Consider the following 24745-nt stretch of genomic DNA (forward strand, 5'->3'; position numbering starts at 1 on the left):
AAAAGGAACTTGATATTTTACACAATTTAGATGAGTGGGAGCTGGTTTTATTTGGCCATTCTATTCCTAAATTCATTTTAAAAGTAGAAAAGGTAGTTTGTTTTCTGCACCAAAGATGGCCAACACCACCCAATACTGCACTTGAATATACAATGTAAAAATCAAGAAAGAATGCCCACCTATATTAAGCACCCATTTCTCTTGTTAATCCAAGTCACTCTTTATTACAGCAATACTTTACTTTCTCATTGCAGAGTAAAATCCTGACTGTTTCACATCTATTTGCTTACGGTTTAATATTAGTATCCAACCCTTACATAAAATATGGATTTCTAACACTGGAAACTCCAACCGTGAGATGCACTCAGCTTTATTACCTGTCCTGTAGCATTTCCTTAAATGTCTTAGAGCTTCTCTCAGATTTCTCAAGTGCCTGCTTTTCAATTTCTTCCCTCTCTTCCTTTTTCTTCTGCAGATCTGAAGTGTAGCTTTTTCGACGATCTTTCCATTTTGCAAGATCCTGACAGAAGAAAATCACATCAGCACAGGCATACCTGAATTTCTACACACCCTCTCTAGCAATGAGAGCGTGCCAGGGTATCCCATTACATCGCTGAAACTATTCACTCCAACTTGATGCCAGGGTGGCCTAATTTTGCTTTTTATAGCTGGTGTTTCTGTACCAACCTTTATCTCATGTGTCTGTCTAAAAAACCTGACCTAATAAGATAGACCCCATTACTGTTTTCCTGCCTCCCTGCCCATTTCACAAAGCCTGCTAAATGCCTGTAATTGGGTGCCAGGTCAGAAAGATCAGGAACTGTTTCAAATTCATTTTCATCTTACTCCAATAATCTGGCTGTTGTGTGAAATATCGTATTTCACTAGTACAACTGGAACAGAGACAGGATTGGAATGGTGAGGCGTAAGTGCCCACTCTGTCTTTAATTTAACATACGCCGAGCTGGATCCCTGCTTTGAGGCAGAGGACCACAAACGTGCAGATGGGCAAGATGTGGGTTCCCTCAAGGAACCCTTGGGCTGGAAAGGAAAGGGACTTGTAAATAAAAGTTCAACAATGAGTGTGACTGGACAGCACAGGATGGCGGGGGTCCGAAACAGAGAGAGTGATCAATTCCACCTCAGGCAGGGGAGGGCAGAGTTTGAAAAGGCTTTCCTGGGGAGGTCAGGCTTGAGGATATGATTTTAAAGCAGGTAAACTCTACCCAACAACAGGGCAATAAGGAAGATGCCGTAGGAAAAGTGGACCTGTTTCCCACATCCCCAGGAACAGAAGCTGGTGACCTAAATTAGCCCTAGCAGCCTAAGCTGGTTGCGACACTCAAGGGTTTAAGACATTCTGGATGGCACAGACTTTTCTAGGTCTCCAAAATAGAGAAATGCCACGCTAAGAACTGCCAGTGGCATTCCAGTCCAAAGAGAAGCACATCCAAGATCTCAGACTAAACTAGTTTGGTTTATACCCTTAAGAGTTGACAGGGCCATTCCTGTTTAAAAACAGCCTGAAGCCAGTACGAACCACTTCCAAAAAGAATAAAAGCAGTGCGCATTTAGTCCTACAGGGTAATCAGCGTGAATTCTCATCTGCATTAACAGATAACCCCTCAATACTTCTTTTCACACCCAAACTGTCCCCATGTATCTGGGCAAAGTGACATTGAATTACTGTTTCTTGATCATTAAATCGAGTTCCCAACCAAAAGAGACCCTGGAATTGAGAAATGCAGCCAAGGCAGAAGGTTCTTCTTTATCTCATAAGCTTTAATCTCTTTGAAAATGAAGATTTACTATCCCTGGCCCTTTTGTTCATTCTAACACTCTACTCTTCCCATAAAGTTATCCTCAAAATCCTTTGGTTTCGCTCTGTATAATTTATCTATTGTATTCCTAGACACTCTTTTGGTTTGTAACAATTACCCCTTTCAAAAAAGGTCAAGCTTTTTTTCCTGCAGGGACAAAGCTAAATAGTAAGTCTGTGTCCATATAAACATCTGAATATAAGTCAGCTCTATGAAAACATCTCATTTTGATTCGTATCAGACAATGACTTTTCCAGCCAAAATATTACGCCTAGTTATATTTCTTATTTCTCCCCAAATCTCTATTAACTCTGAGAACCCCCTTCATCTCTTCCTGCTAATGCCAAGACTGTTCAGGACCCCCTGCTCCTCTAAACTTTGAGCTAAGTCTTTTCCCTTCACAAGCTTCAATAACAGTCATACCCCAAATTCAACTGACCAAAGCAAGGGAACAAATTAACCATGCTGTAAGGAAGCAGATTCACATTTTTGAGAACTCAGAGAATATTAGAAAATAAATACCCTATTATATTTTTCACAGAGGCCTTTAAAATAGGCAACAGTGATAGGCCAAAAAGGTGTACGAGTCTTTTCAAAGGAAGCTGATCGCATTTTCTGAGGACTGAATTCTGTAGCAAGGAAAATCATCTCAAGTATCCTGATCTTTTAAGAGAAACAAGGAAGAGTCAAATAAGAATACTCTCCCAGTCTTCCCTTCTCCCAATATAAAAAGTACTCACATCTTGCCATTTCTGGTCTTGTTCTTTTAGTTGTGATTTTATTTTCTGCATCTCCTCGTAACGCAGCTGACGCAAGTTCTGAATATCCTCCGTGCTGACATCACTCATGGACTTACTCCTACAACCAAAATACCCATGGTAACAAAGGGTCACATGACCGGATTTAGGGTTAAACTGGAAGGTTGTTTGTTTGGAAATTCCATCTAAATTTCTGCTGTACTACCTAGACGTTTCAGTGATATTATCACAGAAATAACACTACAGAGATAAATGGTGTTTTTCCAAAACGCAGAAACAAGAGCCTAGCACTCAACTCAAGTGTGAATTCTTTCACAAAATGGTTAAGGGAACCCTGCATGAGTCTGAAAAAATAATCCAATGTTCATATTTGGAGTGGTCCATGCATAAAAGGATTACTTTAGAAAGAAATATTTACTAGAATCGTCTATATTTTTCTATCTCCCCCAAAGATAATCTTTTAAGGTTTGGCTGGCTTTTTTGGGCACTTATTAAATAATTTAATGATTACCTGATATTTTCTCCTCAAGTTCATTACCATAAATAAACTTGTTACTTCTTCTCAAAGATTCTCTAAAATCCACCCCACCACTGCACTAGACTTATTCTCAAAGCACCATAGGTAGTTTCTAGCAGCCAGTTATAATGGAATGACCTTTACAGTCCTCTGTTTTATATTAAGGCAGATTGCATGTCTCCCAATGTGTGACCCTGTTATGACTATGTACTGAGGATTAGCTCTCAGAGAGCTCAATCTAAAGTAGAACCAATGAGCAGAGTGAGGTGTTAGACATGAGGCACATAGAAGGGATGGTCAATTGCACTGGAGAACAGGGTAGTGAGAATGGGGTAGTCCAGTATGAATACTGGAGAGCGTAGGAATGAAAAAGAGCTTTTGAAGGTGGGGTACCCAAAATGTGCTTTCCTATAGAAGTTTCATAATGCACTTTGGATTTTATTTCATTTTAATGGACTCTAATTTTATTTAAGTAAGTTATTTAAGTAACTCTACATCTCCTTTTTGGGCCTTTAATCTTCGACCTCCCCGAGAGTTTGCTATCACCACATTTCTTTTATAACATGCTTGCCCTTAGCTAGTTCAGGAATTCAATTAGTCTCTATGCAAATGACTCCCAATCCACACAGCCCCGGGGTCAGGCCCTCCCTTGACTCAATTCCAATTACTTGTTGAATAAATATCTGCATGGATATCCCCTAAGCACCTCAATTGTAAAAGGACCAATTGAAATAATATCTAGGAAGGATTCTGTAAACTATAACTCACTAAACACATAGTTATTGTTGATGTAGCCAAACTCAATCTGTCCCCAAACCTGCTTTTCTGCTTGTGGCTGTTAATGGTGTAACCTGCTTCCAATCATCCACATTTGAAACCTAAGAACCATTTTTCACCTTTGCCTCTCCCTTCTCCCTACTTTCAATTAGTTATCAAGTCCTCTTATTCAGTGTCTTTTTCTTTCCACTTCTTTTGCCAACACCCTAGATCAGAACACAGCCAACTCTTACCTAGACTTTTAAAGTAGCTTAAATTATCACCCAGCCTCCAGATCCAGTTAGTCTGTCTTCAACTGTTCCAGTAAGAAAGCCCTTCGTCAGTATATATGCCTTTTTAAATGCCACTCATTCCTCAGGATCCCTGATACACTAAACACTGGATGGGTGTGTGTAACTTTCTATTCATTCTCCACTTCAAAGTCTAACAGACTACTCAAACTTGACTTGTCATAGACCAAAACATGATTACTCACCCACAATGTACTCATCAGTGAAATTCAACTCCATCCTTCAGATTACAGGCCAAAAATCTTGGGAGTCATCCCAGATGCCTCTTTTTTTCTTATACATCATAACTGGTCCCATCAGTAAATCCTGCCAGTCTACTGTCTAATTATAACTAGGACACAACCACTTCTCACCACCTCCACCATTACCACCCTGATCCAAGCCATCATATCTCCCACCTGGATTATTACAATAATCAGTCTTCCTGCTTCTACCCCTTCTTACCCAACAGTGCATGCTCAATACCACAGCCAGAAGGATCTTCTCAAAACTACACTCAGATAGTAACATCCCTGTACACTGCACCCATCAGTTTCTTTCCATTTCACATGAATTAAAAGCAGGTTCTTCCAAGACCTAGGACATTCCCTGGATCCTGCTCACCTCTCTCCATTCATCTCCCATCATGGTGCCCCCTTCACTCACACTGCTCCAGCCAACTGGTTCCCTTGCTTGTGCCCAACCTCCTGCTCTTCTACTGCCTCTTCAACCAACCATATGGCTTATCTCTCACTTCCAGTCATCTGCTTGAACATTACCTCAGTGTTTCCCACCCCGACCACCCTACACAAAAGAGTAAATGCACCTCTCCCTTGGCCACATTATCCCTCACCTTTCTCCCCATAGCATTTCTCCCCATAGCATCTATTGCCATTTGAAATGTTTATGTACACCTCACCTGCCTCATCCTGCAAGATTACAAAGCAGGGATTTTTTTCTGTCTGCTCCTATATCACCTATGCCTAGAAGAGTGCCCAGCCCATGGTAGGTGCTAATAAATGTGTTGATCTAGAGAATATTCTACCACTTTGATAATAATTCCTACCTCTTCCACACCAAAAGTGGTCTGGCCTTTCTCTCCACCCCTCTACTGCTTTAGTTATACCTTTCTCCTGTGTGTGTGTGTGTGTGTGTGTGCATGCTTAGTTTATCTCCCTCACAAGTCCACATGTTGTTTGGAGAAAAACACATTAACACATAACAAAGCATACAGGATACATGCATTTAACACCTGTGGCAAGAATGAGGTATGTTTTATCATACTTAATCAAGCAAAATAAATTTGAAATGTCTCTTTTTCTGGGTGTATAATAAATCAGGATCCCTCCCCAAAGTTTTATAAGGCAAGCTCTGTAAGATTTATTAAAGAGTATTAAGGAATTACACATGGAATATATATCAAATTATACACTGGATCGTTAAACATATATACCTAACTAGGTATGACTATATATGAACCTGATTTATGTGAATTTGAAGATATAAATTAAGCTATAACTTCAAAGAATAAGACTTTTTTTGTGCTCAGACTTTAACAGACTCCCTAAAAAAGAGCACAGAGCCTGGCACCCAGCAGGAGTGAACCTCCTACCTGTGAACCAAGGGAGCCCAACACTGTCCAGAACAGACTAATCCCTGTTTCAGGCAGGAATGGGAGTTCCCTATGTTCCTGAGGGTGCACAGTTACCTAGAGAAAGCCTGAGCACATTCCATGCAAGCTGAACTGAGCACTGGGGTGGCCATGCCACTGATTTGCACCCCAACCTAACATCACTTAGCTTCTCTGTGCCTCAGGTCCTCATCTTCTAAGCAAGGAAAGTGTTGTCATAAGAAAAGGCGGAAGGTTATACCGATTGTATTTTAATAACTATTGGTGCTTTACACCAACTATTCTTATGAAGGAAAACATGACTGCATGGAATTTCTTGAAAAGGAACTCCCAAAACAGCTTCAGATTAGCGAGGTCACCCTAGGCCACACTGATAAAATCTAGAACTTTCTGAGTACAGAAGTCTTTCAGCCAGATTATGAAGAATTCTTTCCTTCCTTATCAGAATTACCGGCATAACATTAAACTCCTGAGGGCTTACTATGTGCCAGCCACACTGCCAACTGGTCTACCTGGATTAGCTCATTAAAAGATGCGCTCGTCCGGTTCTACCACTCACTAGCTGTATGTCCTTGGGAATGCTGCACTATCTGTGTCTCTTTCTTCATGTATCTATAATGCATCTAAATACCTACCTGTCTACCTCACAGACTAGAGAGAGTCTAAGAAGTAATATCTAAGAAGTAAGGGATCAGAAAGGACCAACATGTAGAAAATGCCCTAAATACAGAATCACTGATTGCCTTAAACAGCAGGTAGAAATTCCATGATACTAATTCTGGGGTTCCCGGAGTCCCGAACTTTCAAAGGAAGATAGGGATATACTCATTTATGCACTTTTGAGTATATTTCTGTTAGGTGCTGTAGGAATTCTCTGAAGCACAATCAGTACTAAAACCTGGATAATAGGCTTTAGAGTGACTACAAACTAGGATGATAATGTAAAATAAGAAACTTTTCATTTATAGGTTTACAGTCTAAATTGGGTTTTCCCTATAGCAGCACTATTGATATTTTGGGGCTATAAAATTATTTATTTATTGTAGGAGGCTGTCTTGTGTCTCGCAGGACAATTTAGCAGCATCCCAGGATATAAAAGCACCAGATGGCTAGTAGAAAACCCCCATCCCCAACCCATCCAGTGTAATAATCAGAAATGCCTACGGACATTGCTGAATGTTCCCTAGGGACAAAATCCCCAGACACTCACATCCACTTTATTTGCCCTTCCTCTTTGTTGTCTTAGGTGTCCTTACAGTTCTACAGAATCTTTTGGCCATAACCCATACACGAAATGTACATCTCTTAGTTGTCTTTGATTAAAATTTCACCTTCAATCAGTTTTCATTTCCTGTTTATCCTGGCAGTAGACTAAATGGCTTAGTCCTATTACAAATTATATCTACATACCCTTACAACAACTTTGCCATTCACAGCTTCTGCCGAGAAGCATCATAACCATATTTTCAAATGTCATAGAACCATACAGACAAATCCATGCAACACAAAAGCACGCGTGACAAAATGCCACATAGAAAGCATATTAAAAATAAACAGAGTGACAGATGTTAAATGCCAACAAAAAGCAAGCCCAAAATGAACAAGCTAAGTCTTTAAAAGAGGTAATGTGCATTTCTCTTTCACCTGGTCCTTAACCAAAAGGAAAGCATTCATGTTATAGGCAGTCATTTTTCAATCACAGGATGTTAGCAATAAAGATTTTCCAGGTAAGTATTCTAAGTTTAAAAATGGACATTATGTCCAAGAAATATCATTAAGAAACATCACTTGTTTCCTGTCATATGAACATGTCTAGAAACAGGAAATAAGTTCTAGATGAAATGCCTATACTCAATCCAATTTTTTGTTTTCATTGCAGCAAAGCAGTTTAAGAAAACCATTGGTAACTGACAGAACACAGAAAAAAAATCCCATATAAAAGGTTTTGATGACAAGTGGTATGAAACACACTTTAGTTTTCTGAAGACATATTTGCTTTACTTTCCTTTATCTGACAAGTCATGCATTATTCATCAGTCTCATTTTACAGATAACCTTGCTTTATTTGTGTTACCTAGGCACTACACTGCAAGGGGGACAAACTTTAAAACAAACAGCATACCACGCAAGCAACAGTCTGGAAATAGTCTACAGAAGGTACTTGCTGCTGCTAGCTAGAGCCAGAAAAATCCCTCGCTTTCTGAACTTGGCATTTGGGTTTCTCTTCTCTCTTCTTAGCCCAGTCATACAGGGCATCCCTACAGAGAAACACAGGGAGTCACTGAAATAGCTGTATGTGTTCACATTCTCATCCAGTACCTGTACTCCATGTACCTGTATCCTCTTTAAGAAAAACAGACTGCTTCTATTATCAAGCCTTATTAGCGATGAAAATTCTGAAAGTTTTCATTCAAAATGCTCAAAGCAGCAGAGATTTTTCATCCATTAAATTAGCTTTCCCGTGATGAACTGAGATGAGCAGATGCTTAAGCGTCATGCTGACAAGTGCCTCAATCACCCTCACAAATGAGGAAAGCTTTAAGCCCTCGAGGAGCTGGATAGGGAATAATGTGTCTTTGCACAGCACACTGAAAGCATGCTGGTAGTCTGATTTTTTAAATCAGTGGCTGAGAAGTACTTGCAATTAGTTGCCCTTGACTCAGTTACCATTTTGACACCTAGAATGGTTATATTGCTTCAAATAATAATTTTAGTAAGTTCCAAGGTTTCTACACTTTAAAAATTATCCAATGCTATCACAACTAAAAATTCTTAGAGATGACATAAATCCCAGTGGGGGAAGATCCGTAGTTACTAAGGCTTAGGCAGATTAAAATATTTGACATACTTAAATTTTCTTCTTGTTCAAAAACTATTAGAAGTTAGATTCACAAAGTCATAGAAAGTCTGATGGTAAATACTAAGATGTAGCCACCTGGTTATTCTGCACTAAGAATGAATGATTCTACAGTGTGCAGTAAAAAGTAAAAGTATGGTAGCATTTGCTTTTAACTCTCCATTACTCTAGAAATGGGAAACATTTCCAGAAAATTTTAAAAGATTTTAATTTTTGCAGTTTGGGGAAGCTGATTTTGGCTTTGTGACATAGCCATACTATAACTTTTTACCCTAATCAGGAATCATGAAAATGTTTCCAAATTCTACTAAGGGAAGACTAATGTCATCCCTCATCCCAACTAATAAAAGCTCCCCATAGGGACGCCTGGGTGGCTCAGTCGGTGGAGCGTCTGCCTTTGGTTCAGGTCATGATCTCAGGGTCCTGGGATTGAGCCCCGCATCGGGCTCCCTGCTCAGCGGGAAGCCTGCTTCTCCTTCTCCCACTCCCCCTGCTTGTGTTCCTGCTCTCGCTGTCTCTTTCTCTCTCTCTGTCAAATAAATAAATAAAATCTTTAAAATAAATAAATAAATAAATAAATAAATAAATAAATAAATAAATAAAGCAAGCTCCCCATAAACTAGGAGTAAATAGATAATACCAACTGTATGAATTCCAACTTCGAAGTGAATGTTAGTATTCCTTTTCCATCATAGATTTTCTAAAATTTTCTAAAATAACTTTATTTGGGCTTCAACATCCAGAAGTGAAAATGTTAGTCTATGTAGCAATCAAATGCTAAATTAAATATACCTAATCTTAGGCAAGTAATTGTGTTACTTTTAATCAACTCCTTAAGTTAAAAAAAAGAAAAAAGAAAAGGGGGGAAAAAAAGACCTGAATTTTAAACTTCTAGTAAAAACAAAATCTACTGCAGTCATATAGCACTTCATGCACTGCACACTCGGAAACAGAAATATTACCATTAGGTTGCAAAATTAAGAAAAAATTTCCCATTTTTAAAAATTACATGCACAGCACACAGCATCCCCATTTAGTGACATGCCAGGATAGAAGTGCAGTGACATATTACACGAAGGACAAACAATATGCAGAGATTTTTCTCCACTGTGAACTAAAAAACTTACCCATTCTCACCATAAATCTTTTGAAAGAGTCTAAGAAATCAGAAAACCAAAAATTAAAAGTCACTTTTCAGTTGTGTTACTTTCTAAATGTTCAATATCTTTAAGATTCTAACTAGAGATGGACAAATCTCAAAAGGTTTTATCACATTCTTGATAATGTCTCAATTTCTAATTGATCTCATATCTCAAGGAATCAAATTAAGTGAGATAAAGAGTTTCCTAATTTACCTTGAACCAACAAATCCATAACGAAAAGCTTCCTGTTGCCGGGAATAAAAGTTAGATTTGGATCTACTGATTTCAATCAGCCTTGTATTTGTCCATCCCAAAGTTTAACAAGCTGAACATCAAAATGGCAAGTTGCATAACACATAAATGCAGACACATTATTATCAAAATGGCCATAATTTCATACAAGTAAAATTTAGCTGACAGCAAATAACATTCATGCATTTTAATAAAGTTTGCACTGAATTTTAAACTACAAATTTAAAAAGTCACATATTGATAGTCTAGGAAACCTAGGTCAAAAACAAAAATCATAATTAAGTTAAATGAAATTTGCAATGCCATATTTTAAGGGAAATGTTTACACATAAATCCTATACTCCAAAATATGGGAAACGCAGAAAACCAAACTACAACCAGACTGGTTCAGAAAAGCCTGGACATGAGAATATATAGTCTATAAACGTAACTGGAAAACATTTTCATGAAACGTCATGTTGCAGATAGTACCATAGTCTTCCTTGAGGCCAAAGGCAAGGTTTGTGTCTACACCTTTTTAAACAGGCCTCAAATAGTTTAGAGACGTGCAAATATGGAATTGCACTTTTTTCCAAGAAATCACAACAGGCTTCTCACAACAATATACATTTTTACAGGATGCTTCAAAATGGCTCATGACATGCAGAGCTGGGCGATACAATGCCACTTTCTCACACAAGAAAAGTTATATAAGACCATCCATGACAAGCAAAATCCTTGCAGAAACACACTCTGACCTCTCGACCATCAGCCGTTTCTTGTGCCTAAGTCTGCTGGCCTCCCGGATGGCCTCCCACTTCCGGAGGTCCGCCTCACTGCAGGGACCAGGGGTGAAACTGACAGGAGGCACAGTCGTCCCCAGCTGCCAAGACTGGATCTTGCGAGTCAACATGTCATCTTTCTTCTGCCTGTAGGAAGGCACTAATACTCTACAGCTTTTTCTTTTTTCTTTGGGTGGGCGTGTCCTTTCAAGTACACAGAGAAATTTTGCTTGAATTTCTGGAGGAAGAGTCCAGGGTTCAGGGAAAGGGACTGGTTGGTATCTATCCGGGGCCCCTGAGAGAGGCACCTCTTTCTTCGGCGCTGGAATTCGGCGAACAATCATATCATCTTTTTCTAGATCTGGAAGTACAAGTTCACCTTCTCTACACTGCAGAATTATATCTCGCTCTACAGGATCATCTTGCTCAGAAAACCTTCTAAAGTCTTCGAAAGCCCGGAGAACATATGGATTTGCATGGAAAGCCCCAGTCTTTCTGACAAAGAAATCATCATTTTCTAAGTCAGGATCTAGGGTTGACATCTCAAGGTCATCTCTTTTACACCCTGGTGCAGAAGAGACATTCTTTCTGCGTGTTATGAGCCTTGGGCCGGCAGTGGGATCAATTCTGATATTTGTTTCAGAAGACAAGATGTCATCAGAGTATGTTTGGAGTGCCTGAAGTAATAAAAACTGACTGAAGCACAGAAAAGAAAAAGGAAGGGAGAATCTTATTAAGTTTAGGTAGAAAAGGTAATTGGGCAGCAGATCAACTAGCCCGTTACCATGGGTGAATTATTTTAGGGAACCATGGGAGAGATTCTTGCTTGGAAGAAAGCCTAGCCTTTAATGTCATCACCCGTGACCTTCTTGGATACCATTTAAAGAAGCAAAGGCAGAATGTACTTCTCAAGAAAGGTGGGCACCATCCAGGCCAACTGATGAGGCTAGAACGTAGACAGAGCACACCTCCCTCCCTGTCGTACACACACTTGCTTTCACCCTTTCCTTATTCTGTTAGCCATGGTGATGTAGTCCCCATCCCAGAGAAGCAGCAATGATCTTGCAGAGATTGGAGAGTTGGTCATCAAGCACTTTATGCAATCAGGTAGTCAGCAGAATTTAAAAAAATAAAATAAAATGCTGTGAAGCTTTCAAAAAGACCCTGATGAATCTTTTCTTTGCCTTTTCCCACCGGACTTGCATGCCCTGGTGTTTATCTAAAAGTTATTTCCTGGGCATCTGAGTGGCTCAGTCGTTAAGCGCCTGCCTTCGGCTCAGGTCTCCCAGGGTCCTGGGATCGAGCCCCGCATCGGGCTCCCTGCTCGGCGGGGAGCCTGCTTCTCCCTCTCCCACTCCCCCTGCTTGTGTTCCCTCTCTCACTGTGTCTCTTTCTGTCAAATAAACAAATAAAATCTTAAAAAATAAATAAATAAAAGTTATTTCCTTTCTCCACATCTCCACACAGAACACAACCCTAAATTAAGGTCAACTTTTGCAAAAGCTTTTTAGAAATAGTTTTCCCAAAGACCTGACTCTGCCCCCATGTAACTGTGTACTATCTTGTACATCACTGCACTGAAAATTTTTAATTTTATAAACTTCCAAGCTTATCTGCTCCCACAGAAAGCAATACATTATACAGTAGAAGCTTTTGCGCTAAATATTATGAACGAGGTTTCAAGATCCAGCGCATCATGGTCAGAGATTAACAGAGCAGCAGCCGCTGGCCCGAGTGTCCCCGGCCAGACTCAAAGCAGGCAGGCTCATGCACACAGGTACACCTGGGCTCATCCGCGGCACCGCGGCTTCTCCTGGCTGCTTGCGTGTCCCGGGAGTTCCTGGCCCCTTTGGGAGCCAATTCCAGCAGGAGTGAACGTCTTTGGCAGTTGCTGTCTAGCCTATGCTTTGCTTTTTGGATTCTACTAAAAATGGAGGAGCTTCTGTCAGAGCTCAAATCCTCATCCTCTGAATCTGAAGTCCTCCTACTGTAGAGCAATGCAGAGAAAGGAGGGAGGGAAGGAGAAAGTTGGAGAAAACTACAACCAGTGAAAATTCTGTCATGCAGAATGCTTCCTAAGATCCAGATCCTAAGGTTTAAATTTAAGCAGCATTATTTTTTGCAGTTATAGAGGTTCTATAGGTATTGAAGAGAAAATTTCTCTTTCTCTCTCATAAGAAGCACACATGGAATGCACCTAGCCAGAGTGCCGAATGAACACTGGGACAACAGAAACATGCACAGAGACAAACCTGAATCCCTGAAATTCTTTATACCATGGTTTGTAAGTTTCCCTTTTTATTCTTTTCCAGTTCACGTCTTCTGGGATCCAACATTTGGGAAGAAACTGATCAAAAGCATTCCCTGGGTTTGGCATGATTGGACTTAGCTTTCGCACGTATAGATCATCCTTTACAGTGTTGGGCATACTTGTCTTTTCTTCTTCCTCTTCCAAGTAACAAGAGGAGTTTGAAGTTTCTTGTACTCTTGGCCAGTTCTCCACATTTGTGCCCCAAGTCCTCCTCTCGTTACTGTTCAAAACATCCAACCGGTTAAGATACTGAATGACAATTTGTGACACAGAACAAAAAGGCATGCTCTCTGGCTCACAGAGTTTATACCACTGGATGAGACAAATTAGTTGCCACTCTCATCATTATAGTTCCTAGAACAAAGTTAAGGCATTATAACAGCATCTCATTTTAATTAGAGAATAGCTTGATACACAAGGGCCAAAGGTAATTATAGGATGTGTTAAAAAGAGACAAACTGCAAACAATCTGGGGTGTTAAGTATTAAAATCAACATCACAGACATTCTGATCTAGGAGAATTTTTCTGACCTCGTCAATTCATACAGCCCAGTGGCTAATGGGTCAGCAGGAGGAAACCTTTGTGAGCAAGAGCTACGAGAGGTGGTTTTCGAGATGAAACACTCGGGCCTCTTTTTCACTTGGAATCTACGGTTGGCTAAGTCATCCAAAACTATATCAGGCAACCTTCGTTCATCCTCGGAGTCCGAACCACTTTCAGAACCATACACCTCCTTCTGACAGCAAGCTGAATTTGACAAATCCCACTCTGCTCTGCTAATTTGATGTGAAATTATAGGATTCTCTGTGTGTCCACTGAGATCACTCAAGACAGGGGGAAAAAAAAATGGAAGAAAATAACAGCTCCACAATGAACAACAGAAGTCATCCAATAAGCTGAAAGATGTCAATAGGCAAAAGGCATGCATCTAAAAAAAGAACCGGCATATCCTAGGCTGACCTCTAAAATGGAAGAAATATCGTCAGGATATGCATGACTAAAGATATAGGTAAAAAAAAAATACATATTTTCATTAGTGAAATTTATTATCTATGAAATACATTTTAAGAACCATTCCTTTTCCCATATTTAAAATCCCAGCAAATTCACAAAGCATACTGAATTTTAAAACTCATCATCAGCTCGCATCCCAGTACCTTGGAAATGTTCCATCTGCTTCTGGATAGACCGGGCTGGCCCAACTTCTTCTGTTATCCTCATTTTTGTCAGGCTTTTTCTTCCGCAATGGCGCCGGCACATAGGATGGCTGTCTACTTTTATTGGGCAAAAAACGATTGAACGGTAAAGCAGATTTTGGTTCAATGGCCGAAATCCTTCGATAGGACATATCATCTTTATTATAATCCTGCATTTTGGATGTAAATTCAGAATCTGTGTCACTTTCACAACCTATAAAAAAAGCAAGAGAATTTGCTTTACTCTCCAGATCATTTGTCTAACTGAACCCACACAGCATGCCTGCTTTGTCTTTCCCTTGGAAACCCAGGGCTCTTCTGCTAACTCTGGGGAATATTTTTAGAAATTTGTCATGAAGTTGTGATAAGATCCATTAGGAGGAACTTGCTTTGCATACTGGAGGCGCATGCGCTACATTCTTTTACTGTTGTACATTCTAAGCAAATAAAGTCCACATTAACCACTGAATTCCTTTTCTTCCCAATCTTTCTTGCCCCTGTGACTTTACATAAAATGCACTGATGGAACACATATGAGTAAAATGCAGCGATCGAGTCAAAGACACCAAAAAGAGTGAGCAATCAAAGAGTCACTCAAGGGAAAGTCTGTAATTTAAAATAAAGCACGCCGTTGTCTCAAATTTCTGTGAGGCAAGAGATAAGGGAGAACATGGAAAGAGTAGCAGAAAGTACAATATCACAAACGGGTTGGCCAGATCCTTGGGAGAGCCCTACAAGCAAGAGTCACACATCAGAGAGGAGGTTGGGACTTCAGAAATCATTTGGTCCAAAAGAATATCAATTCTCATTCCTAAATGAACACACACAACTCAAGGCTTTTTCTGAGGGTGGCCGTGGAAATACTGGGAACCTTGTGTTTGATCCCAAATCATTCAAATACAAATTCAAAAGAATGCACTTTGATACACCTCAAGGTCAGATAGATACAAATACTGATCTGTTGGGGCACCTGGGTGGCTCAGATGGTTAAGTGTCTGCCTTCAGCTCAGGTCATGATCCCAGGATCCTGGATCGAGTCCCGCATCGGGCTCCCTGCTAGGTGGGGAGCCTGCTTCTCCCTCTGCCTCTGCCTCTCTCTCTCTCTCTGACTCTCATGAATAAATAAATAAAACATTTAAAAAAAAAAAACAAATACTGATCTGTTTTCATAAAATAATAAGTCTGCTCTTTTTAAAGACACAGGAAGAAAAGAGACTACAAAATACTACTACAGATCCAAGCTGAGCTGTCTCCCTTCTCTGACCTTCTTTTCTTCCTACCTCTGTGTATCTGTAAAGAAAGTTTGCAAGTGTTGCTAGCTTCCCACCTGCACTCTCTGGGAGCATGGCCGTGCTCTGTACCTGAGGACCTGAGCAGCAGCCTTCGGCACCCAGAACACCTGCAGGGTTAACCTGCACTGGAGGCGGTCTGGTCTCCTCCCTCCTGCTCGCCAGAAGTCCACAGTCAGTAACACTGAGAACAGCCTACAGGAAGCATTTGAACACACCCCTGTGAGACCAGGAGACTGGAACAGGATAAGGGAGAAAAGGCAGAAAGGGAGGAAGTGGCCGCTATGACCAGGAGGGTTAATAGTCAATAATCTGGTGCTTCATTTTTACCACCTCTTAAATATGACTTTTTTTTTTTGCAAATAAGAAAGGTCTTAAAGATTCTTGCCAAAATGTGTACCTGTGAAATTTTAAACACACAGGGAGATTGTTCTACTTTGGAATTTTTTAAACTTAAATTATTTTTATTTTTGAGTCCAGTGGAGTTCTCTACAGAGTAGGCAGATACTCTTGATAGGGTCAGGGGTTTTATATAAAACCAAGGAACTTGACTTTGCAATGCTGTTAACCTAAAAATATTATCCTAACGGTGGTGATCAGTTTGGAATTACAACCCAGTAGGTAGCAGAATTTCATCACACTGATTACAAAAGTTTGATCATCTGGACAGCCCGTGGGCTTTTCTTCTCTTCCTCAGTCGTAAGGACTAAGTCTTCACTTCCGCCCTCTTCAAACAAGCTCTGCAGCTCCTTCCCCACTATCGGGAAGCAGATATGTGACAGTGGCCTTCTGCTTTCTGTCACATGTACCAGGCATCCACTCCAGCAAGTATCTAAGGAGAGGACTTTCATTTCACACCACGGGCCACCATACGGGAAGCGCCGGAAGTCTGCCTATTTCCACAAGCCTTCAGTCTTTGTCCCTGTTATTCTCTGTTGGCTGGATATAAATTTAAACATTGCATGTTTTAGGTTATCCAGTCAGGACAAACCAATATAGTGCATTGGGAATTTCAGCCTCTGCTTTTACAGCTTTAATCACTCAGATGAATTATAAACTCAGATTTATTTCCTTGAATCTGTACTGGTCATCTGGGCTATGAAAATGTCACACTCGAGAGCAGACAACCAACAAATGCAGCAGTAAATATAAAAGGTTAACTCTTAGATAGCTATTCACTTTTCTTTTTTATTTCAAATGTCACTACTACTCAAAAACCTAAGAATTTGGGGGTTGGTTATACTTAATTTGTTGATTAACTTTCTTTCTCAAAACCAAATCCATTGTACATTGCTTTTATGTAAATTTGCATCAGGACAACAATCCAGACTGTTGATCACCGTATGCTGAGTATTTAGGACAAGTGTAACGTACTCTGAGATAGCTCGGAAAAACAAGATGTAAAATTAATGTATAGAGAAAGGGGTAAATATGTCAAAAAGCAAGCACAGTACAACGTCATGGTAGAACTAGGTGGTGGAAACATGGGTCTTCACTGTAAATTTCTTTCAATTTTGCTGAGGTTTTAAACGTTTTATAATAAGAACCTTAAGAAAAACTAGTAAAAATTTAAAAGTAATTATCCATATAACCAGCAAAGTAAAATCCCTAACAATCTAGCACAAATTCATGACCAGAACTCTCAATGTTTTCATGTTGATGGTAGAAGCACAGAAATTTACTGGTGGTTTCAGTCTATCCAAATTGGAATTGTTAGAAGTATATAGTCAGAAATTTCTGACATCACCCAATAGCCATTGGAAGAAGACATGCATTTAAATAACCGATTTGACCATAATATTAGGATTTTGAAAGAAGGGTCCTCTCATAACAGGGTAACTTTCATTTACCTGTTCTTTCCTCACTCTGTCCTGGATTTGCTCTGGACTAATAGAAGCAAAAGAGGTTTTCTAACACCATGCTGGTATGGCTATTTGAATTATCAAAGTTTAGCCTAATATTCTATCATGATAGGTATCAATCATTTTTGGGGAGAGAATTATAGAAATATTTTTCTTGCTTTTCCTTAAGAGAAATTTTTTATCTTTTGGGAAGAAGATTATTCAGGAACTAGAACAGACTTTTATAGAATCTTTCTTTTTTATGTGTAGATATATCAGTGAATAGGCCTCAGAGCACAGATTATTAAATTTGAATCTGGAGAGAAGAGAATTAGGATAGATTATCACTGATTGAACAGGTCACAGTTAATGGTCTCCCTGCTCTCCTCTAAACATGGAAGGATAAAAAAAAAAGTGAAACTATTACCATTCTAGTGGTGATACAGTGAGGAAGGAATGAGAAAGAAAAAGGAAAAGAAAAAGAGAAAGGGAAAAGAAACCCCCAATATTCTAGTCTCTATGAAAAATCCACATCTTTGTAAAATTTTTGCCCCAATAGTTTTTGCTCCATTTTTCTCCCACCATTCCCAACTTTCTCTTAACATACAAATAAATAAAAAATAAACTGACAGTCAAAAATGCAACTCACCCTCACGTCCGCCTCTCAAAATATTATCGCAGCAGCAGCTTGTCAATGACCTAGACCCCAAAGAGTCCAAGCTTTCGAAGGAATCTTCTCGCTTGTGGTTGCCCGAAGAAGTAGGAAATTCTCCACGTTCAGTACACCAGAGATCACCGTAACCACTGTCCCTGCCACTCCTTTTCAGACAGCTGGAGTCTTCAAGAGCCTAAAGGAAAAGTTTTTAAGAAGTTACCATAAACTTCCAAAAATATAATCAGTCATTACTTGTTTAACACAGAGCTCAAGTTGTGCTATATGTGATAGGCGAGGCAATGAGATTTCTCTGTGTAACGTAAAAAGAGAATCTGGCAAAAATCAGAGTATAAATCTGTAAATGTTTTCCCACAATACTTTGCACCTATGTAACAATAAGGAGGTATTTTTTAAAAAACGAGGTATTCAATATTATTTAATAAAAGAGTATACAGTTTATTTAAAAATAATGGGGGAACATTTTAATAGAAGAAAAGCTAATAATACATTCAAGTGCTAAAATCAATGATTACTTACAGTTATCTGGCAATAAACATGAAAGGAGTCAAAGCAAAAAGCCAACCTTAATTTCGATATCCAAAAGGAGATAAGTTAATAAGATTATAGTCAGCCTACCTCCAGGAAATATTTGGAGGGTTTATAATAAAGTCACTGTAAGTGTTATGGATTCTTAACAAAAAACTTTTAAAAACAGAAAGAAGGGCAAGGGCAGCAGGTATACACCACAGAATTCACTCATTTTCATTGATTATGAAAAACCTAGATCTGCCAAGAAAAGCAGACTTGCTCGTGGGCATTCAAAATTTAATTTCCCTGAATCTAAATAAGTATTTGTTTGGCTCATGTAAGAGATACATAAACAGATGACAAACGTGATTAGCCATAGGTTTGTAAATTATATAGAACTTAATTTAATAGCATAATTTTGGGGGTGCCTGGCTGCCTCAGTCAGCAGAGTATGTGACTCTTGATTTTAGGGTTGTGAGTTCGAGCCCCATGTTGGGTGCAGAGATTATTTAAAAGTAAAATCTTAAAAAATATAGATAGATAGATAGATAGATAGATATACATATATATGTATATATATATAAGCATTATTTTGAATAACATTTCTCTATGAAAATGTTAATAGCAAAATAAAACTGGACTTTTTACAATGAGTATCAATAAAATTATAAAGTCCTTAGCATAGTCCCAATATATAGTAATCAAAGAATACCTAGTGACTTTTTCCTACAGTGAAGGTGATTTTGTCATTAGTGTACAAATCAGAAATTCTAGCTGCAGATGAGCAAACTACAGAGACAGTTTGAAGAATGTAGGAACTCCTAACACCCAGATGTAATATGTGAATCTCGATTAAATCAGAATTCAGATGAAATAAGCCATTAAAGAAAGCTGGGAGACAGGTGGGAAATTTTGAACACAGACTTGTTATTTGGGGGTAGGGAACATTTATTAATTTCCTTCAGTATAATAGACATTGTAGCTATATCGAAGAATATTTTTACTCCTAAGAGATGCATGCTGAGCTTTTAGAGGTGAGAGATCTGTAATTTACCTTGAAATGATTAAGTAAAAACAGATGAATGGATAGACATGTAAAGCCAGTATGGGAAGATTTTAATAATTGAGTCAGGTGGCACATATCTGGGTATTTGTTGTATGATTCTTTCAATTTTCAATTATGAACATTTTCAACATATGGATAAAGTTGAAAAAAGAATGTGCAAAAAGCAAATTAACAACTGTCCTGGGCATGCTTTTGGCTGAGACTGGATCTGTCGATTCTTGGTTCAACCCTCTGACCAATATATGAAGCACCCATAAGATCTAGTGAATTTATGTGAGATTTCATATACATCAGATGCCAGACACCCCGATGTTAGAGTTGACATCCTGCTGTGAAAACGTAAGCATCTACACCTTGTACCTCGTTTCCAAGGAGATGGGGAAGCTGGGCCTAGTGCTGATACTGCCAAAATACTTCTCAAAATAGAGAAAGATTTTAGAAATTTTAAGTAAACCTTTAGATCCATCAGTTTTCTTAGATACGTACTTGTTGAAGCTCAGAGTCCTTGACACAGAGTGAGATGATTTTTGACCTCATAAAATGTTCAAGTTATTGATGTTGGGCCACTCCAGTGATAAAAGAACCCGAGTCTGGCCCTGGTACCTGGTTTTTATGAGGAGCCCTCTGACTGGTCACCTAAAATGAGTCACCTCCAGTTCATATGATGACTCAGGTACAACAGCTTACCAAGTGTGTTTTTTAGTCGACACTTTGGATTGGCCATTAAGTATTATCTATATCAGTGTGAAACACTTGAACACAGTGACTGTTAATAGAACAGATGCAAAACAGTGATCATACACATTTACACCCTTCTTACAGCCATCCCCGTTCCATAATAATGGAATGGAAACAGCTGTAGTTTTATCTATCAAAATGTTTTACCTACTCTGCTTTTGACGCTGAGGACAGGAAACAGCTTTGAATAAAGCATTCCCCAGCACAAACACTGTACTAGGATTATTCAACTTGAGTCAGACTGCCATAAAAAGAACCAAAAGCTGTAAGAGAGCACTAATACAGGAGCCAAAGTCCCATCTTATTTTTAACTAGAAGTTTTCTTAGCTGACATAACTGTAAGGCGAGGTTCTGCTCATGTCCCAAGCCACCTGCCCATTCATCTGTCACAGCCTTATCCTCTCCCACTGCAGTGACCAATCTGTTCATCGGTCTCCATCAGACAGTGGTGCTCTAGGAGGATGGGCCTTTTGTGAGTGTTCTCCCAACATCTAGAACAACGCTTGTGCGGGATAACTCTATAACCTGAATTAAGTCTTTCAAGAAATTTGAGTGAAGTACCATCAACTCTCTACAATTCAAAAACAATAAAAATCAAGAAGGAATACCTTAACCTTCTAAGCTCTATAATCTCATCTTTCTATGATGTATGTGGCTGGGCTCAGGCAAAAGTATTTGAAGATCAGAGCAGATGTGAGGCAAGGTGCTCATTTTCATCCTAACCTAAAATTTCTATCTTCCAATCATGGTAACTAACATTTATTACATCCTTACAATATGCCAGAGACTAATGTTAAATACCTTCTCAGTGTCATTTAATCATCATAAAAATCCATGGAGCAACTACAATTAATTAGATGATAGCATATTATTTTAGCTACCTATTTTCTTCTGAGCACTGCAAATTCCCCTGGGTAAATATCCCCCTAAAAAAAGTTAATTTTCCCATTTGGATCTTATAAATGAAAATCTGATACAACTATGGTCAGCCCTGGCACTGGACTCTCCTCAAACAATCATTAAGCATTCAAAAGCTGCAACATAGACTCCAAGATATAAAGGACTAGAAATGTGTCTGAAACAAAAGATTCTAATTTAAACCCCTTAGCACGTTTCATGTAACAGCATTTACTGCACTCTAGGAAGAAGAAGCAATATGGCAGAATCATGGGGAAATTGGAGTATGGGCATTAAAGAGATAACGACCCATGACAGGATATTAAGACAGAGAAACTGAGTAACTTCCACAAACAGTAATAGTCCAAAGCACTCTCTACTACAGGTTGAGTTTCTACTATAGAAAGAGTTAAGTTATATCAAGTGCCTTAGAAAGGAAGCAAATGAGTAGGTCATTGAATTACTTAAAATTAAGAAATAAATACCTAGACTCACTCACTCCTTGGTTGGGGGCATATAAAGCCAGCAAATAAATAACAACCCTTTCTACCCAGCACAATCTAGAGTGAAGCAAAGGTAATAGGAACTGCCATATTTGTTGGAAGAGGGGAAGAAGGAAGAGGAGAAGTGGAAGGAAAGGAATACAGGGAGGTGGGGAAAAGGAGGAGAAAGTGGTAGTGTTAGGAACAGTAATCATCTCATCCAGATGTGGTTTCCTTACCTTAGTCAGAGCTTGTCCTAAAAGATTCTCAAAGGCTTTCAAATTAAGATAGGGTCCATTATAGTATGGGTTACTTTGTGCTTTTCTTCCCAACCAGTACAGTGTTATCAAAACCTTGAAAAAAATCCACAAAAACAACATCAGTCTATTTAGTAACTAACTGCAAGTCCGAATGCAGGTGAGCACTCTAGACAGAAGAGAACATATCTATCTAAGTTGAAAAGTGGAGTTTCTTTTACATTATGTGAAGGAGATGGGTCATTAAAAATGTTAATTATTCTTAGATTTCTGTCTCTGAGCACATTCTCACACCAAAAGCTCAGATCCCAACAGGGATTTGGATACTCTGCTGGTACATGTAAAGGAAAACATTTATGAAGAAAGCAAATTAAACTTTTAAAGCAATCAATTTTTCCAACAAACGTACAGACTGAACCCTTAAAATCAGTAATTCTCAGCTTCCTTAATAGGGTTCTCTTGTATTTTTCTTTCAAATAAAGCTGTCCCACTTTTAGAAATTCTTCTAACGTGCAGAATGTTAGGCATGTAAGTCTGCATTGAGCAATTACCCAGCGTTCTTAAACAGTGTTTTTCTTTAAAGTCTGATCTGGTGGTTTGATGTACTCTTCTAAAGGACTTGAAGCATGTTCACTTGCCTTTCCCACCTTACGTATAAGAAGCCCCCCCCCCCCCCCGCAGATTTCACCTCCCCTCTTATACCCTGACATCAGAGAAAATATAGTTTAACCTTATTTAAACATACTTTGAGCCCCTGAATGGTTGGCTACTGACAATAATTCCATTAGAAAAAGGATTCACAGTATATCAGGTATTTTTAGATCCCACTGCCTTATTACAGAACATGTAAGTAAAAACCCATTAATAATGTTCCCTTAAATATAGCTTACATTTTTCACTCTCCTATCAGTCTCTTCTTGCCTGTAAAGAAAAAAAAAATGCCTATTAAGTAATATCTATGAGCCTTAAATTATTAAGTAGAAAAATCTCATTTCTATTCTAACGTTCTATGAATATTAATACCACCTGGACATTCAAAAACCTCAGACTGCATATTATCCATCAGAATTTTTCCATATTCAATGATTTCATGAAATAGAATGGTCCATTTTCTATAAAAAGCAAGTCTCTTTTTCTCATTTTTTTATTAGTCTGATTTTTTTAAATTCACTATTTGCATTTTTTGTATTTTCATTTTAAAGTGTTTAAACCCACTCAAAAGTGGGGCAGGTCAGTGTGCTTCATGACACAAAAATCAAGAAAAAACAAAAACCTTAAAGAGCAGGGGGAAGTTTTGCATGGAGTTTTCTTTTCCATCATCCACGGGTTTTTCACCCAAGTTCCTCTGAGCAAAACGCTCAGAGATCAAGGTCCTGCAGATATTGAGAACTACAGTTTTAAAAATGGCCATGAATCTCTGCCTGAAGAGATTTCACTCTGTCACAAGAATCATGAGTTTTCCCCCCTTACCTGTGAAAGGGCATGATATTTGTGGGAGAAGTTAAAAGGAGGCAGATGTCACCACCGTGTTGAAGAAGCACCATCAGTTATTTAACAAGGGGTCACCCTAAACTCATGTGCTTCCTGTCATCAGACACACTGAAGCAAGATCGTTGCTAATTCAGAGACTGGAGAAACCAGAACCAGGTGACCTCTAAGGTGGCTTTCTAGCTTAAAATTCTGTAAGTCGTATATTTTCCAGATAAAATGTATATATATGTCATGTGTACATAGGAGAGACATAAAATACATATCTAACATATAAGACCTGTATACAGAAAGGAAAAAGGGGAGAGAATGAGCACACAAACATTTAACTTAACTTTCAAAGAATCAGTGGGACAGCTACGGCCATTCCTTTCTATAAAACAAGCATGAAGGGAAATGGACCTTAGAACAACATGTACCTCCTACCTACCCCAAAAGAGGACAAAAATAAATCCACAAGTTCTCACACTACTGTGGAAATGTAAATTGGTGCAACGACTTTAACTTTTAATCCATTTGGTAATAACTATAAAAGCTGAGTATATGTGTATTCTAGAACCCAGGAATTCCAAACCCAGGTATATACCCAATAGAAATGCTTATGTATATTCACCAAAAGTCATATATGAGAAGGATTATGGAAGCACCTTTCATAATAGAATAATCTGGCGGCTGCACATATGTCTTTAACAACAGAATGGATAAATTACGGAATACCGACAATGAAATATTATATGGCCACAAGAATGAGCAATCCACAACTGCATGTAACCATATGACTCAGTCTAGCAACAAGAACAAAAAGCAGTCAAACACAAGCAGTACAGATTGTCATTTTCATTCATAGGAAGTACAAAAACAAAGATATGATGCTAAAAGAATGGTTACCCTTGTGGGGAAGGATGGTGGAAGGATTAGAAAAAGGAGGGGACACTGATATTTCTCTTTATTTTGATCTGGAAGCTGGCTATCCAAGTGTGTTCTGTCTCTGAAGTCTTTGAATTGTACACATAATGTATCTCCTTTTATATACGTATATTATACTTCAAAAAAGTAAATTAAAAGAATAAACTGTACAGCCTAAGTGCTCAAATCATAGCTTATCTCCTAAGTAAAAGAAAATCACCTTATAAAAATCAACATTTAATTCTGGAAGTAGTTAATGGAGGGTGATTACTAAAAACTGACCATAAAAAATAACACACAGGGTTGT

At 38.7% G+C, this 24745-nt stretch overlaps 1 protein-coding gene across 10 annotated transcripts in view; it reads right to left on the minus strand.

Moving 5' to 3' along the window:
• Nucleotides 1-24745, minus strand: part of LMO7 (LIM domain 7) — a 128263-nt gene that overhangs the window by 35024 nt on the left and 68494 nt on the right. For 6 of the 10 annotated variants that reach the window (XM_064585991.1, XM_064585990.1, XM_064585989.1 and 3 more), the window contains exons 4-13: nt 22935-22965; nt 22027-22140; nt 18071-18269; nt 14253-14505; nt 13036-13314; nt 12567-12770; nt 10760-11479; nt 9756-9785; nt 2561-2678; nt 378-520 (exon numbers count right to left, since the gene is read on the minus strand). In XM_064585991.1, the coding sequence (XP_064442061.1) occupies nt 378-520; nt 2561-2678; nt 9756-9785; nt 10760-11479; nt 12567-12770; nt 13036-13314; nt 14253-14467 (1709 nt within the window). In that variant the 5' untranslated portion in view covers nt 14468-14505; nt 18071-18269; nt 22027-22140; nt 22935-22965. Of the gene's footprint in view, nt 1-377; nt 521-2560; nt 2679-9755; nt 9786-10759; nt 11480-12566; nt 12771-13035; nt 13315-13625; nt 14213-14252; nt 14506-18070; nt 18270-22026; nt 22141-22934; nt 22966-24745 lie in introns of those variants that run through there. The other 4 variants (XM_064585993.1, XM_064585992.1, XM_064585995.1 and 1 more) reach the window with 3 other exon arrangements.

The sequence above is a fragment of the Mirounga angustirostris genome, unplaced genomic scaffold (assembly GCF_029215605.1).
Source record: "Mirounga angustirostris isolate CCGP_5_RB_7025 unplaced genomic scaffold, mMirAng1.0.hap1 SCAF_3, whole genome shotgun sequence".
In the NCBI taxonomy this organism is placed as follows: domain Eukaryota; kingdom Metazoa; phylum Chordata; class Mammalia; order Carnivora; family Phocidae; genus Mirounga; species Mirounga angustirostris.